The sequence below is a fragment of the Ambystoma mexicanum genome, chromosome 2q, assembly GCF_040938575.1.
Source record: "Ambystoma mexicanum isolate Mex_15411 chromosome 2q, UKY_AmexF1_1, whole genome shotgun sequence".
NCBI lineage: Eukaryota > Metazoa > Chordata > Amphibia > Caudata > Ambystomatidae > Ambystoma > Ambystoma mexicanum.
The window spans coordinates 1,415,216,008-1,415,231,586 of NC_090924.1; the positions used below are offsets into that span (position 1 = coordinate 1,415,216,008).

A 15,579-nucleotide genomic window follows, 5' to 3' on the forward strand; every position below is an offset into this window, starting at 1 on the left:
TGTCTGCCTCACAAAATCCAACAACACACTACTCCTCCTTCTGCCACTCACCCCATCACCTCCCATCAAAGCCTTCCCACTCAACTCAGCCACACCCTGCGCAGTCAATCGAACCCTCATCAATTCTCTCTCTACAGCATGTCTTTCACACCTAAACAGAAAATGTTCCACAGTCTCAGGCACTCCACACACCGCACAATCCCTCGATTCTCGCTTCCCCACTCTAAACAGGTATTCATTCAGTCCCACATGCCCTATTCTCAATCGATTCAGCATCACCTCCTCCCCCCTCCTCCATTCTAGACTTCCCGAATTCACCTTTACTGACACTTTCTCACGAATACCAAACATCCACCTACCTATCACCCCACTCACCCACTTCTCCTGCCACTCATCCATGACCCGCCTCACCATCACAGCCTTCGTCTCATCCACACTCAAAGGTAATCTTACATCAACCGCTTCCCTTCTCATGCCCTCACCCGCCGCTAGATCTACTAACTCATTTCCCAGAATGCCGCTATGACTGGGGACCCACGCCAACTCCAGATCCATCCCTCCACGCACACACCGATCAATCTTTCTCCTGATATCCAAAATCACATCCTTCCTATCACCATCCCCTGACATAATCGCCTGTAACCCACTCAATGAATCTGAAAATACCACTACTTTCTCAAACCTCAACTCGCATACCCTTTCAATCGCCATTGCAATCGCCACCAACTCAGCCGTACAAATTGACACATCATCCGTCAGACGCCCCACTTTATACTCCCCCGTGCTTTCTAAATAATACGCCATTCCCACTCTTCCAGATACCGGATCCTTTGAGCCATCCGTGAACACCCTGCACCCTTCTTTCTCTGCCACATATGCCTGACCCAAATCTTTGATCTCACCTCGCAATCCCCGCTTCTTTGACACCACACTCGTCAACTTCAAGCACACCTTAGGAGACCTCATCATCCACATCGGACACCTCACTAGATCCATATCTGTCACAACCATCAACTCACCCACACCCCACTGCACCCCCTTCTCCCACATGTGAAACCCCAAAGTGCCCCCTTTCTTCCTCCACCGATCCCCATAATAGTCAAACCTCCAATTATACCGCAAACATTCACGTACCGGATGAGCCACACTCTTCGCACTACACTTCATCCACCACCTCATATTCAACACATCCCTTCTCAATCCCAATGGCATCTCTCCCACAAGTACCTGAACTGCATTAATTGGAGAGGATCTCATCACACCCGAACACACTCTCAACGCTCTCGCCTGCATCCTATCCAACCGCAACTTCTGACTCTTTGTGTAACCCACTGCCACCTGACATCCGTAATCTAGCATACTCAAAATCAATCCCTTATATAACATTCGTAAACACTTCTGCTGCGCACCCCATTCTTTCCCGGTCACCGCCCGCAACAAATTCAACCTGCGTTTACACTTGTCCATCACTCCATTCACTTGCATGTTCCAATTCAACTTTCTATCCAGAATCACCCCCAAGTACCGGAACTCCTTCACACTCTTCACCCTCACACCTTTCAAAACTAAATTCAACTCCTGCTGCACTCTTCTCCTCGAAAACACCATACTCACACTTTTTTCCACAGACACCGAAAAGCCCCATTTCCCACACCACTCCTCCATGCGTACTATCACAGCTTGCAACCGATTCTGCACCGTCAACAAACTCCGCCCTCTTACCCATACCACACCATCATCCGCAAAGAAATCTACCTGACACCCTAATCCCATCATAGCCCGAATCAGTCCATCCACCATTACATTAAACAGCATTGCACTAATCACACTTCCCTGAGGTGTCCCATTTTCCATCTTCCAAACTTCAGACAGCACCCCCCTCACTCTCACCTGAAAGGTCCTATCCGCCAAAAATGCCCTTATCCACCGAAACATCCTCCCCTTCACACCCACCTCCAACAATCTTACCAACAACCCACTCTTCCACACCATATCATAAGCCTTCTCCAAATCCAAAAAGAACGCTCCCACCATCTCTCCATCACATATTGCCTCTTCCACCCCAGTCACTAATCTCACTAATGGATCAGCCACCGACCGATTCTTCCTGAACCCACTCTGAAAATCGCTCAAACACCCATTCGACTCCAAATAAAACCCCAATCGCTCAACCACCATCCGTTCCATAACTTTACACATCACAACAGTCAATGCAATCGGCCTATATGACTTACACTCCGTTGGAACCTTTCCACCCTTCAAAATCGCCACCACAATTGCTCTCTTCCATATCTTCGGCAAAACACCACTCTTCCAAATCTCATTGATCAGAGCTAATACCTCCAACTTACATTCTACCGGCAACTTCTCTAAAAATACATACATAACACCATCTACCCCTGGACTTGACCACTTTCCCTTCCGGATAGCACCATCCAACTCCAACATCGAAAACAGAACCTCATATTGCTCTTCCCAAGGCCCAACATTTGCCAACACCTCCCGCATCTCTTCCTCTACCATACCCATTCGTATCCTCACCTCTTCTGGAAAATTCCCCGAACTGTGTACCTCTGCAAAATACTCCCCCATCAAATTCGCCTTTTCCCCATCCTCATTAATCACCTCTTCTCCTTTCAACAACACTGTCATTCCACCTTGTGATCTCGTTAATCCAGACATCCGCTTGAACTGTTTCCATACCTCACCCACACCGGAATCATTCCCCAAGGACCCACAATAACCCCTCCAATAACCACGTTTCCGTTCCCGAATTACTCTCTGCGCCTTAGCTTTAGCCTTTTTATATGTCACCAAATCTGCTATCATTCCTGACCTTAACGCCCTGGCCCTAGCCTTCTTACGTTCCGCCACAGCTCTCGAACATTCAACCGTCCACCAAGGTACCTCAATCTTCCCATTCTTCCCCTTCTCAATCTCTGGAACTGCCGCCTCAGATGCTGCTCTCATTCCCTGCACCAAATATTCATTCCACTCATCCACCTCTTCACCTCTACCTCGAGAAACAATCACTTCCTGGCACACTCTTTTATACATCTCCCAATCAGCCTTCTTAAAATTCAACCTTCTCCCAGTCATCCGTGGCCTGATCCCTACCTCACCCCTTACAGTCACCAATATACCAGAATGATCACTCCCCATGTCCCCTTCCACACGCACCTCCCAATCACATTCACCCGCTATAGCAGCAGACACCCAGGTCAAATCCAAGCACGACAGCTTCCCAGTCCTCACATCTAACCGCGTACCTGAACCATCATTCAGCAAAACCAGTCTCAATTCATCCGCCATGTCCTCCAACATTTCCCCATTTGTATCTGTCCGGTCGCTACCCCACAACGTATTGGCACTGTTAAAATCGCCACACAACACACAAGGTCCCACATGTCCCCTTATCACTCCAGACAACACACCCACTTCTACCATCTCACACGGATTATAATAATTCAGCACCAATACTTCCAATCCTCCTACCCGTATCCCTGCCCCAATCACCTCTACTTCTCCATCCACCACAATCTCTCTTGCTATCAACCCCTTTCGAACCGCTAGAGCCACACCCCCCCCTCTCCCTTCCAACCTATCCTTACGAAACAATTCAAAACCCGGTATCACAAACCTCAGATCTCCCCTCAACCACGTCTCCTGAATACAAACCACGTCAACATTCAGTTCCCTGCACAACACCGCTTTTAACTCTTGTCCATTTCTCAACAAACTTCTCGCGTTCCACTGCAAAATCCTCATGCCGGGATCCCACTCTGCTTCCGCATTTTAGCAACCATCTTGAATACATCCTCTTCCACCACATCTACAACACTCAAATACCTCCTCCCCGCTTCCACCACTCCTTTCGTAAGATCTGACACACTAATAGAAGCATTCCTTTGAACCAACTCCAGCACACTCACTATGAAACACATAAACTCAGTTTTTGAAACAATCACCATTTCTTTGCCTTTTACCTCACCCATCACTTTCTTTCTTCCCACACCCTCTTCCACTACCAACTCTTTCGCACTCACCTCCCTTACTACCCGTGCCGGTTTCACCTTTGCTACAGCCTCAGCATATGACAAACCTTCCGCTGCCCTTACCTGCACCACCTCTCTCGCAACCCTGTGACTCTCACACCCCCTAAACGCAGTAGAATGCCCTCCCCCACAATTTACACACTTCATCGGAGTCTCCACCTTGCATTCCTTAATGTCATGATCCGCTCCACACCTCCCACAATGTCTCTCATTCCTGCATGCTCTCGCCATATGCCCAAACTGTTGACACTTATAACACCTTATTGGCATCGCAACATAAGCTTTCACACGGAACCTCTGATAACCCAACTCCACCACTTCCGGACACTCCTTCCGCGCAAATCTCACTGCTACTGTTGTAGATATTACATTCCCACGTGCATCTCTCCTTCCCAACCTCCATGCTTCCACCACCCCAACATCCACTAATTTATCTTCTATCTCAGACATACTTACAGTTACCGGCACTCCATACAACACCCCCTTACACGACACACCACTTTGATCAATCGCATGTACCGCATGTCTACCCAAACAACGCACTTCCAAAATCTTAGCTTTGCTATCAGCATTCGTTCCCTCCACTAGCAACCGACCTCCAGCCACTACTAGCACCCGAGTAACAACCCCCACAGCAGCCTCTATCCATCTAGCAATTTCCAATGGATTCACTCCCAAAAATGTCTTTTCACGACTATCAGGTTTCAACACCACCTTCCACACACTTTCATATTGCATCTTCTCTGCTTCCAACACACCACTCCCCAAAGCCCCCAGCTCCTCCAAATCACTTTTTTCCTGACACTCCGACCCTGAGAAGTCCTGAACCATCCCTCCTTCATTATTCCTCTGAGGAGACCTACTGCGAAGCCGTCCCCCATTCCCCCCTTTCCCCTCCTCCATAGATGAGGATCTCACAGAAGACACCTCTCCCCTCTTCTCCCTTTCCTCCACCCCTCCTTTCTTTCCAGGCTTCCCACCTCCCTTGCCCATCCTTACCTCCTCTTCTGGACACACTTTCCCCTTGCTCTCGCCTTAGGAGACCTCACAGCCTCCTCAAGCCCAACTCTCTCCACTTATTAGCTGCTCCGCCCTGCCTGAGTCCGTCCACATGACATCCTACTGCCTTCAGTCCCGCTGTCTATGGGACCTCTCTCCGGGTTCCGATGCCGTTACCCTCCGGAGCCGATCACCGCCTCCCAGTTCCCACTAGAGGAGCGGCCCTAGCAGCGTGGCACAGTCACGAGGCCTCTGGCAAAACAACGTCCCCCCGCTTCTCTATTGATGTGGTGCAACTCTACTATCTTTCCGCCGACCGACGTGACTCTGAGTTCCCGACTTGGGCCCCCTCTTCCTCCCCGCAGCTCTCAAGGCAAACAAAAGAGTCCGGCCGTCCAGTGAATGCGCAACCAATCCAAGCAGCCTATCTGATACCATCAACCTGCCAAGCCTCAACCAATGGCAGGCAGCTTGCTTACTTCAGGGCGGGGCTTTCATTTCCTGTTGGCCACTCAGCGATCCGAATACACTTACTAGCTGAAATCGCAAATGGCATCTGTAATTGACATTGACAGGGACAACGCACGTGCAACCTAATTTCGGAACCATGCTCGGCAAACTTGAATGTAGAGTCACCCTAGTCCACCATGACGGGGCCAGGCAGTAGTGTCATGGCCGCTTCCTGAACCCTCGGAAGTTCATGGAGTAACTGTCTCAAATGTCACGGAAATCCGCATGGAACATTTGCATGTAAATGGCTCCCTATTTTTCTGATTGTGCCCTAGTGACCTTGCATATAGTTGAGTAGCTGTATTTGTATTTTATTTATTTGTGTAGCGCACCAGGCCCAGGGGCAACCGGGCGCATCACTTAGTTACAACATAACTAAGCGGCCACCTCAGCCCGCTCTTTATCTTTTGCGGATTGTTAAATCATTTTAAAAAATCTCCTCCTCAAAGAGGTGTACACCTGTCCGTGCATGCTTCTCTGCTCACCATACCTGCCCACATTTGAAAATCAAAAACCCTGAGATGTATGCGCACAGCCACACAAGACTCCGCCCCTTTGCACACGGCTCCGCCCACACACCCCGCCCACATGTCAAAAGGTGCAGTTTGCACTTTTCAGTGGAATGCAATACATTTCATTAAATTGGCTGTTCATAACCACCCACATTGAATAGGACGAATGGCACACGCCTGCCATAAAATCAACACACACACAAAACCAAGAGAGGATATTTTCTTCAAATAGTGTTTTTGAAAAATGTAAAATGTGTTCATGTTTTAAACTCCAAGAACTGGAGCCACAGAATGTCAATACTGTAATGAGATCGTTCAGGGCCTTCAGTCGCAGCAAAGGACTCCTAAACACTCTGATGGCAGCCACGGCATCTTGTGTGTTGCAAACGCGCCCAACCATTCTGAAACCCTTCCATTAAGAAATCAAGAATTTTAAAAGAGCAGTAAGGTGGGTGTCAGGTTCTAGCTCCATCCCGTGGTTGGAATGATCATCAAGGGTTAGTGTAAGCCTGGGCTGGTGAAAGAAAGCCTGAACCTGGGACTGCTAACGCTGCCTCAACTGTCAGGCCTGTGCAAAGGAAAGCTGATGAAAAAATTAAGAAAAGCAGTATTCTGCATTTTTTTTTGCCTCAGCTTTCATTCTTTTTGGCCGGTTTGCCTTATGCTATAGTCGCCCTTCAATTTAAGGCGACTGAAACATAAGGTAAATTGGTCAAAAAGAATAAAAGTTTAAGAATAATAAACGCGGGAATACTGCATTCGCCCAGTTTCCGAGTCCTGTTCAATCCTCCATCCGATTGGCTGCAAAAGACCGCTGCCGGTAGCATAGCTCTCAACCATTTGTGTTGCAAAGGCGGGTGAAATCACCCGATTTCGTTTGTGGCGGGTGAGACGCCCATTGGAATTAATGAGCGTGCAGGAGGCTTGGCGGGTGAGTCAGCCCTTTACAAGGCGGGTGACACCCGCCAAAAACGTGTGAGTTGAGAGCTATGCGGTAGTCAATCGGATGGAGGATTGGACAGGACCGGAAAACCCGGAAACTCCAGGGTCTTCCCCGGAGACCCGGAGAAATGGCTAAAAACCCAGAGTCTACAGGGGGAAACCCAGAGGTTAGGCAGGTATGCCGCTCACCATAGGTGTTTTCCGTTAGAGTGATTAATCCTTGGCATCAAAATCCGTATCACGGGGAGCTATCACAAGAAAAACTGATCACTGACAACAATAACAAACTGATCTAACACAGCAAAAAACAGACTGCTGTACTGACTACTGACAATATCACCAAACTAGCCACTAATAACTACACAAACCGATCTACCATATCAACAAAATTATCACTGGTAACATCCACAAACTAGCCAGTAAATAACCAGATTAACTGATCTACCACAGCAACAAACCAATCACTAACAACAACACCAAACTCGCCACAAATAACCACACTACACTAATCTTCGACAGCAACAACTCATCACTAACAGCGTCACCAAACTAGACATGAATACGCATAGGAAATAGATCTTCCACCACAGTAAACGGATGACTAACCAAACTATACGTGCTACTAACAACACCAATACCAAAGTGTCTCTTACAACACAAAAGTGATCACTAACATTGACAGCTGGTCACTGACATCACAAAAGTAATCAGCACTGCTCATACCAAAGTCAGGACAAACAGCAGTAAAACGATTCCTAACACCGCCACCAAATTGACCACTGTCATCAATGCTAAGCTGAACACTAACACCCCCATCAAATTGATCACTAACAATAACACCAAACTGAACACAAGCAAAACCAGCCAGATCCATGCAGGAAACCTCACAGCAGTTCAGTGCTAACGCTGGTGGTCCGCTTCATGCAATTTACATTCAATATGAAATAACCCTGACCGTATTTATATAGAATTCACTGGAAGGTTCTGTGTGATTTTGTCGAATTCGATTTCATTGATTTTTTGTGGTAGATTTTGCTGAAAATGTATGCATGGGGAGATCCACCACCCCCAGCAGCCCCCACCATAAGCCCACTACATTATTTATTCACCTAAATCCACCCCCCACATATATTTGCGACAAAATTCGTTAAAAATTTTTTGATGAAGTCGAATTCGAACAAATCTGCCGCAGCAAAACCTCCCTACCCTGCAATGGAACACTGGAGGATGTTAGATGCCTACTCCCCAGTTGCAACTAATATAATGTAATCAGTGTCACTCAAGGGGCAGATCCATTCATCTAGTGCTCCACTAGGTACACCAACTAACACTACAGATGGTGTAACAAGGAAGCCCACTCGCCCCATTCCTGTTTGGGCTGTTACATTGTGCAAGGTTGTATTGAGTCTGTAAGGTCCTGGTTTTGTTGGGTCATCTGTCCCCGTTGGCATGTATGAATGTGCTGGGTTTTTAAGCAATACAGAACTGTACCACAAGGGGATACAGTGATAATTTCGATGCCCTTAGGATGGGTAATAAGGGACACACCTGCGGGGGCATGGAGAGAGGGCACAAAGGACGTTCCAGGCATGGGCCCAGGTTACAAAGGAAAAGCTGACCCAGTCATTTGTTGTTGGCGGCAGGGGTGTTGCTAGGTCTGGAAAAGATCAGGGGCTACGCTAATGTCAGGACTGGCAGGACTCGGGGCTAGATAGCCCTTTAGTTGTAGCACCTGAGCTTCTATACGGGGCTACAACCAAAAGACCCAGGGGTATAGCCCTCTCAACCCCCACCAGCAACGCCTCTGGTTGGCGGATCCACTGCTGTGCTCCCGGCTAAGTTATATTCCTATGGGTTTTTACAGAACCTGGCCTTCCTAAGTCTTGGCTGGTCCAGGTGTAAGTCAGCCTGGGTTAGATGGGCTTCTGGTCCTTGGGAAGGTCGGGAGTTCGTGCCCCGTGCAGGGATCTTTTCCCAACAGGCAAGATGACCATTAACAATACTGCAGTTTTCAATTGAATGCATAACATTTCTGGTCAGAAGAATTTGAATATCTAGTGAATGGCCATCGCTCACAGTCTTCTCCATGGTCACTTTCATGTGAGGCCCTGATTGGTTGACCCACTACAGTCATGCACAGTAAGATGGTTGTACAAGATTTTTGCTGTTAATGCTTGCTGTTCTTGCTTTTTTCCAAACAGGGTGAGATGGGTCCAAAGGGTGAGAAGGGAATCCCGGGCCACAGGGGACCGACGGGCCGGCCGGGGAAACGAGGCAAGCAGGTACAGAACCGAGAAATGCCTTTACTTCTACTGCATTTTACTATCTGTTGTGAAATCTCTATGTATGAGGTGGGGATTATCCTGTTGCATCAGCAGGGCTGGGTTTTAGGGAAAATGTTGATGTTCTGACAGTGTACTAAATCCACCACACAAATTCAACTTTTGCAGCTGTAGAGATACAGGCCCTATGCATCTGAAAGGTTGGTAGGGCTGGGCAAGACTCAGTCACATGTCGGATTTGTGGATTTCATGCTACAGGCTCTTCTCCAGTACTACCCGCCATAACATAACTGGGATCAATTTAAAATAGCAAGATGGCGTCCCCTTGGTGGGTTCACCAAAGTTAAAAGTCTCTGGGATTAATAAATAGTCTCTCAATCCATGTTCTCTCCCCATAATTCCCAGTCACTGACAGTCTGAGGGGATTCCATGCCCCTGCAGTTATTTTTCTTGTTTCTATGTACCGACTTCTGTTTCTCCTCTCAACGCCTTGAGTTCACAGGAGGCCCCTTTCTACGGATCTCGGGCAGCTGCACTCCAAACCTTGGCAGTGATGGAGAGAAGTTGGGGGACACCAAGCCCAGGGCCTAAAGCTTCCACGAAGGGATAGGCCTAAAAAAAAGGACCATTCAACTCTGTCGAAGGCATTTTCCGCGTCCATTGAAAGCAGAATAGCCGGATTCGACTTCAGCGAGATTATTTCTATAATCTGACATGCTCTCCACATGTTATTGTGGGTCTGCATTTGCTGTAGGAATCTTGCCTGGTCTGGGTGGATTAGTTTCAGTAGGATGGCCTCTAATCTATTCGCTAATATTTTTGTGTAGATTTTCATTTCTATCTTTTTTCCAGGGTATAGGCCGATATGATCCTCATTGTGTTGGATATTTAGCCAGCTTGGGAAAGAGGATCATTTTCGCTTCCTCCATTGAATGAGTAATATGGCCGCTCCTGCCAAAGGGGTTGGGATAAGCGGGCTAATTTGGGTGCAAGAGTCTGTTGGAATGTCTTATAGAATATGGCAGAGAAGACGTCAGGGCCCGGGGGTTTATTTAGTGGGAGATTTCTAATTACATAATGTACCTCCTCTATTGGAATGTCTGCCTCCAGTGATTCCTGCTCTAATGGGGTACATTTAGGTAGTGGTAGTGATTGTATATATGATTTTTGCAAGGATTGATCAGGGGGATCTGATTTGAATAAGGGGGAATAAAAGGCTACACCTGCGCTGGGATTTCGGGGTTGGTGGTTACCTTAGTCTTGTGGGGGTCAACAATCCCGTGGATTGTCTGTGAGGTTATTCTTTGTTGAAGCTGTCTGGCTAGCAGTCTGTCAGCCTTGTTGGCTTTAACATAATATTTCCGCTTCATATAGAGCGGGCTTCTCTCTGCTTTGCTCGTTTGAGGGAGATCTAGCATCCCCCTCGTGCAACGATAGGCCTTATGTAGCTTAACGTCTATTTCTGTTACCATTTTTAGCATAATATCCCATAGGTCTTGCTCTAATTCCGTTTCCAAAGCTCTCATTTGTTTTCACTGTTGTGACCAATGAGCTATCAATTCCCCTCTGAGTGTTGCCTTGAAAGCATCCCACATGGTATTTTCCGTTACTTCCAGGGAGGACTTGGTTTCGAAATAGTTCCTAATTTTCTTTTCTAGCTCCTCCCACAAGATTGGGTCCGCAACTATTTCCTTAGGGAATCCTCAGCTCCAGAGTCCCTTCATCTTTTGCTGGAGGTTTAGTGTCAATGTGATAGGGGAATGATCTGGCAGTGCTATTGTGTGGAGGTCTATCTGTGTTCCCTTGCCCAGGAGTGTGATTGAGGACCAAATGTTATCTATTCGGGAGAAGGAAATGTGTACGTGTGAGTAAAAAGTAAAGCCTCTCTCCGTTCCCCGTAGCCATGTCCACACATCCTTCAAGGCTTAGTGCTCAATTTTCCTCTCAAGGGATTGCGATGGAGGGGTCTGCCCATATATATTTTTGTTACTTCTACCCTTCTGGGGTCCCATCCCATGTTGAAGTCCCCCATTACTAGAATCCCACCCTTACTGAACTTTTCCAGTTCCGTAAGGACGATTCTCAGGAAGCCATCTTGTCCTGAATTTTTGGGGCATAAATGGATGCTACTGTTAATATCTCTGCGTATTTGTATTGTGAGGAACGGGTACCTCCCCTCCGTATCTACCCGCAAGTTCAGGATCTGAGCTGTCATTCCCTTCTTTAAGGCTATTTGGACCCCCATTACCTTACCCCAGGCATTCGCTTGGAGTATCAATGGGTACTGGCTTAGCTTCAACGTATTCCTGTCGATTTGTTTGATGTGTGTTTCTTGTAGTGTCACTATGTCAGGGTGATGGTGTGATAGGAGTCTTTCGAGTTTCTTTCTTTTAAACAAGGTATTCAGTCCCGCACATTAAGTGTGTGTTGTAAAATCTTTGACTGGTTTACATCCTCTTAGCTTCATAGAAGAACCACACCCCTGATTTAATCTGCACTTCGTCCCCTCCCCCGAACATCCCTTTAACATCCTCTGTCCCCCTCTCCCCCTTACCCAACTCCACAGACACTCCCTTTCGCCAGTCCTTCCCCATTCCTTCCCACCTCCCTCCCTGTTGCGAGCTAAAGTACCTACACGGTCAATGGGCCTGAAGCCCGCAGGTTCAGCTTGCAAAACTGACAGGGCCAACTTGCAGGGCATCCTAAAGGCCCAACCATGATTCTAAGTGGGTTTTCCATAGGCGGGCCTCTGCCCCCATTGGGCCTTGTTTGCGACCTTGCAGTGTCCAAAGTGATCTCTCATCCCGTGTCGCTTGTACAACTAGCTAGTTGCAGTATTCCGGACGCCCTTGGGTTGACTTTCCCGTGGTACGAGCCCCGATGCTGGATCCCCCCGCCGATTCGATTTGCTTGCAACCATTCCCGCGTCCTAGTCCCTTGGGGGAGTCTAAATCCTTCCGTCGTCTTTGGGCTAATATCGTTTTTGTTAATGTGCAACAGTTGGATTCCTTCTTCCCTTGTTGTAATTCTGTGCTGTCTACCCTCCCATTGACAAAGAAGGCCAAGAGTGAAGGTCCATTTCTATTTGACCCGTTTGGATTGCAAAGATTTCACCACGGCTCCCATTACTCTTCTGTAGGGTCGACTGGGCCAGATCTAGGCAGAGTTGTATTTCCGTGCGTGATTGGTTCTGCTTGTCGGGCTGCACGCAAGATGGACTCCTTTTGGAGATATCGCGCTAGCGCAGACAGAACGTCCCTTGGTTGCACTCCCGGATCCTGCCTTTTGGGCCCAGATCTATGAATCCTATTGGGCGGGATATCTATCCCCCCTTCACCCCCCAGAAGATCAATGAATAATTGTAGCACTGTTTCTTCCAAGCCTGAGTCACCCACGAATTCAGGTAGGTTACTGATACGAATATTAGATCTGTTTTCTGGGTCCTCGCATTGTAGCTCTACATTGTGGGAGATTTTAGCCAGATCTTCTAGGGCTTTGTCGGTTTTACGGTTGTCTTCAACTATTTCTTGGAGTGCCCTTTCTGTCGTGTCTGTGAGTTCTTTCAAGGTTGCTATTTCTTTCTTCGTGTCAGAAAGTGATTGTATCACCTCCGCCGTGAATACTTCAAATTACGTTTGGAATTGGTGTGGTGAGTCTATCTTGAAACTCCTGAAAGCGTGCTTCAATGTCTGCCGTGGATGCGACTATTGTGCAGGTGGAGCTGATACCCTCTCGTCCTGTCCATCTTGGGGTTCCTGTGGGGCGTTGGGCAAGCCTTGGGGTCTGATTCCTTGGCCCAGTAGCGCTGTATAGAACTGTCACATACCGCCACAAATTGCAGCCGCTTGCTTGGTATGCCTTTCCCCTTGCTTCCCGGCATTGGGCGCTTGTCCGGGTACTGTCTATGCTCATGGGTTCTCTAGGATCTTCTTACTGGGGGCAGGAGAACAATGTTTCCTGTTTCGCGGCTTAACACCTCCCCTCCGAGTCTTGCCAGCAGTATGGGCTCCCGTTCAAATGCAAGGCTCCCTCTTCTCCTATGTGCCCACACCCTCCTATGTGCCCACTATTGTTGTGTAGTGGCAGGGGGCCCCGGGTTCAATTATACCACTATGCTGCTGGGGGTATTACCCGCTGGTGATGTATCAGATTTCCTTCTGCTCTCCCTTCTATGGGACGGAGGCACTGGCCTGTTTTTGCAGTCTGTTGTGAATACACCCCAGTGGTATGCTTCTACTTTCTCCCTGCCGCTGCACGTTACTTCAGTGATCTTCCCTGTCAAGTACAGGGTGTTGCGGGCTATGTCCTCCCACACCTTTACAGTCGGGGAGTCGTGTACACGCCTGCCGGTCTTACTGGGGCACCCTTGGGTCGACGCGTTGTCTGCCTATACTCCTCCCCTGGGAGCTGGCCGCCGATCTCAAGCTAATCTGATTGGCAGGATGTGTCATACTAACAGAGCCGCCACTGCCAATCGGGCCACATTGGCTCTGCGCGGCTTCAATGGATCCGGACCCAACTCTGGCTCACCCACAAATCTTCATAGCGCTGGGTGTATCTCACTCCTCGCCTTCCTGCCGAATATGTCGTAGTGGCTTTCTTCCCATAGACAGCTTCCCGGCTCTGTCGGCTAATAGCCGCTCTTCCGCGCCAGGTCATACAAAATGGCGCCTAGCAGGATTCATGGTGATTAGTTGGGTCAGAAAGAGAGGATGCTAAAGAAGGCGAACATCAGTTCTTCATCGGAGGACGCGGACACGTAGCTTCCATAACGGGCACCCACGTTGGTGGGTCGGTTGGGGCGGTAGAGACGATCTCTGGATTTATGCTAATCATCTTATTCTGTTACTAAGACTTGCTGTGGCAAAAGTTGATGAGGTCTTGATGGTGGCCCGAGGACACCTGACTACGCTTTAATGGAAAGTCAGCTCCGCGTCCTAAATTTACAGCTACCTGATAGCGGAATCATGTTCTCGCTGTAAATTCACAGCTCCTTACTCAGACCCTGACGTGGATTTCCAATACATCATGAATGTTCTGTAGTGGAACAACTGGTGAAGCTTCGTCTTCGGGAGAAACGTGGGGTTCACACTATTTCTGGCACCCGACATATGTATGTATGTTTGTATTTTATTTATAAAGTGCAAACCTAGCTGAGAAGCAGTGGAGCGCTGTACATAATATAGGGAGGATAGCTAAAGGGCAACGTGCTCGCCTTGGAAGCAAGATGACTCAAAGCAAGTTAGGTTCGATCCTCGGGTTCGCACTTCGAAACCTCTGGGTGTTAAGCACGTTATAAATAACCAATTACATGTAAAGGGAACTACAGGTAGGGTGTGTGATAGCTGAGGTTGGGCGCATTCTCATCTCTCAGCTCAGATGATATCACAATACTTGAGCTTCTCAGCACCCTTACTTTCTCTCTGTTTGTCATCATTCCGAATGTGTCAGTGAGCTGTCAGTGCAGTACTGGCTGCCTGAATGTTGGGTATATCTCTACTGGTGAGGGCCCACGCATATCCTTGTGGTTGATGTCAAATGTGTGTGAACGCACACCCACCTTATTGATGGGTGACTCGTCTCTGCTTTTTCATGTTTCTGGCTTTGGTATGTGCTGAAAAGCGGATTATTTGTCTGCACCTTATGTTCATTTTCTTTGTGTCCATTTAATGGAAAGATCCCCAGATGCCTGATAGGAAAGTTTTTGCTTTGATCTAACTTATTTTCTTTCAAGGATGGCCCTGTTTTGTGTTAAGTACTTAAATGCTGTTGTCAGCTGAAATGGTGTGAACGTCAATGCTGTCTCCTGCACATGCTAACACCCCTAGCAGGGTATTTAACGCTGCACTTGACACACAGCATCCAAAACCTATTGGCTTTGACAAAGCTTGTTTATATCCAATGCTTGATACTGCAGCCCTTCTAAGATAACAAAAATAGGGTTTATTGATACCCAACTCAATAACCCTGGTCATGGTCCCTGAATGGATGACTTGTGGACTGCTTCCAGCCGGAAATCAAGCATGTAAATTGCTCACAACGGAGCTACTTTATCAACACGTGTAAGGCTTCTATAAAGCTTTCTCAGAAGGATCAGGAAGGAGGCAGGATGCTGATATGGCCTGTCCCTGCTCATATCGGCGTTGCCCATGGAGACCAGGGTTCAGTGATGCACAAGGGACGGGGGTCATAAGGAAATTTCAGACACCATCAAAGAATATGGAGAGGCAGGAGTATTACGCCCAGTCTCTACTGCTGGGTATACTCCAGTCTGGCCTG

General features: G+C 48.0%; 1 protein-coding gene across 2 annotated transcripts in view; it reads left to right on the forward strand.

Annotated features, from left to right (window-relative positions):
• The window catches only part of COLQ (collagen like tail subunit of asymmetric acetylcholinesterase), a 320,011-nt gene that overhangs the window by 249,061 nt on the left and 55,371 nt on the right, over positions 1-15,579 (forward strand). For both annotated transcript variants that reach the window (XM_069648914.1, XM_069648915.1), the window contains exon 11: positions 9,220-9,300. In XM_069648914.1, the coding sequence (XP_069505015.1) occupies positions 9,220-9,300 (81 nt within the window). The remainder of the gene's footprint in view (positions 1-9,219; positions 9,301-15,579) is intronic.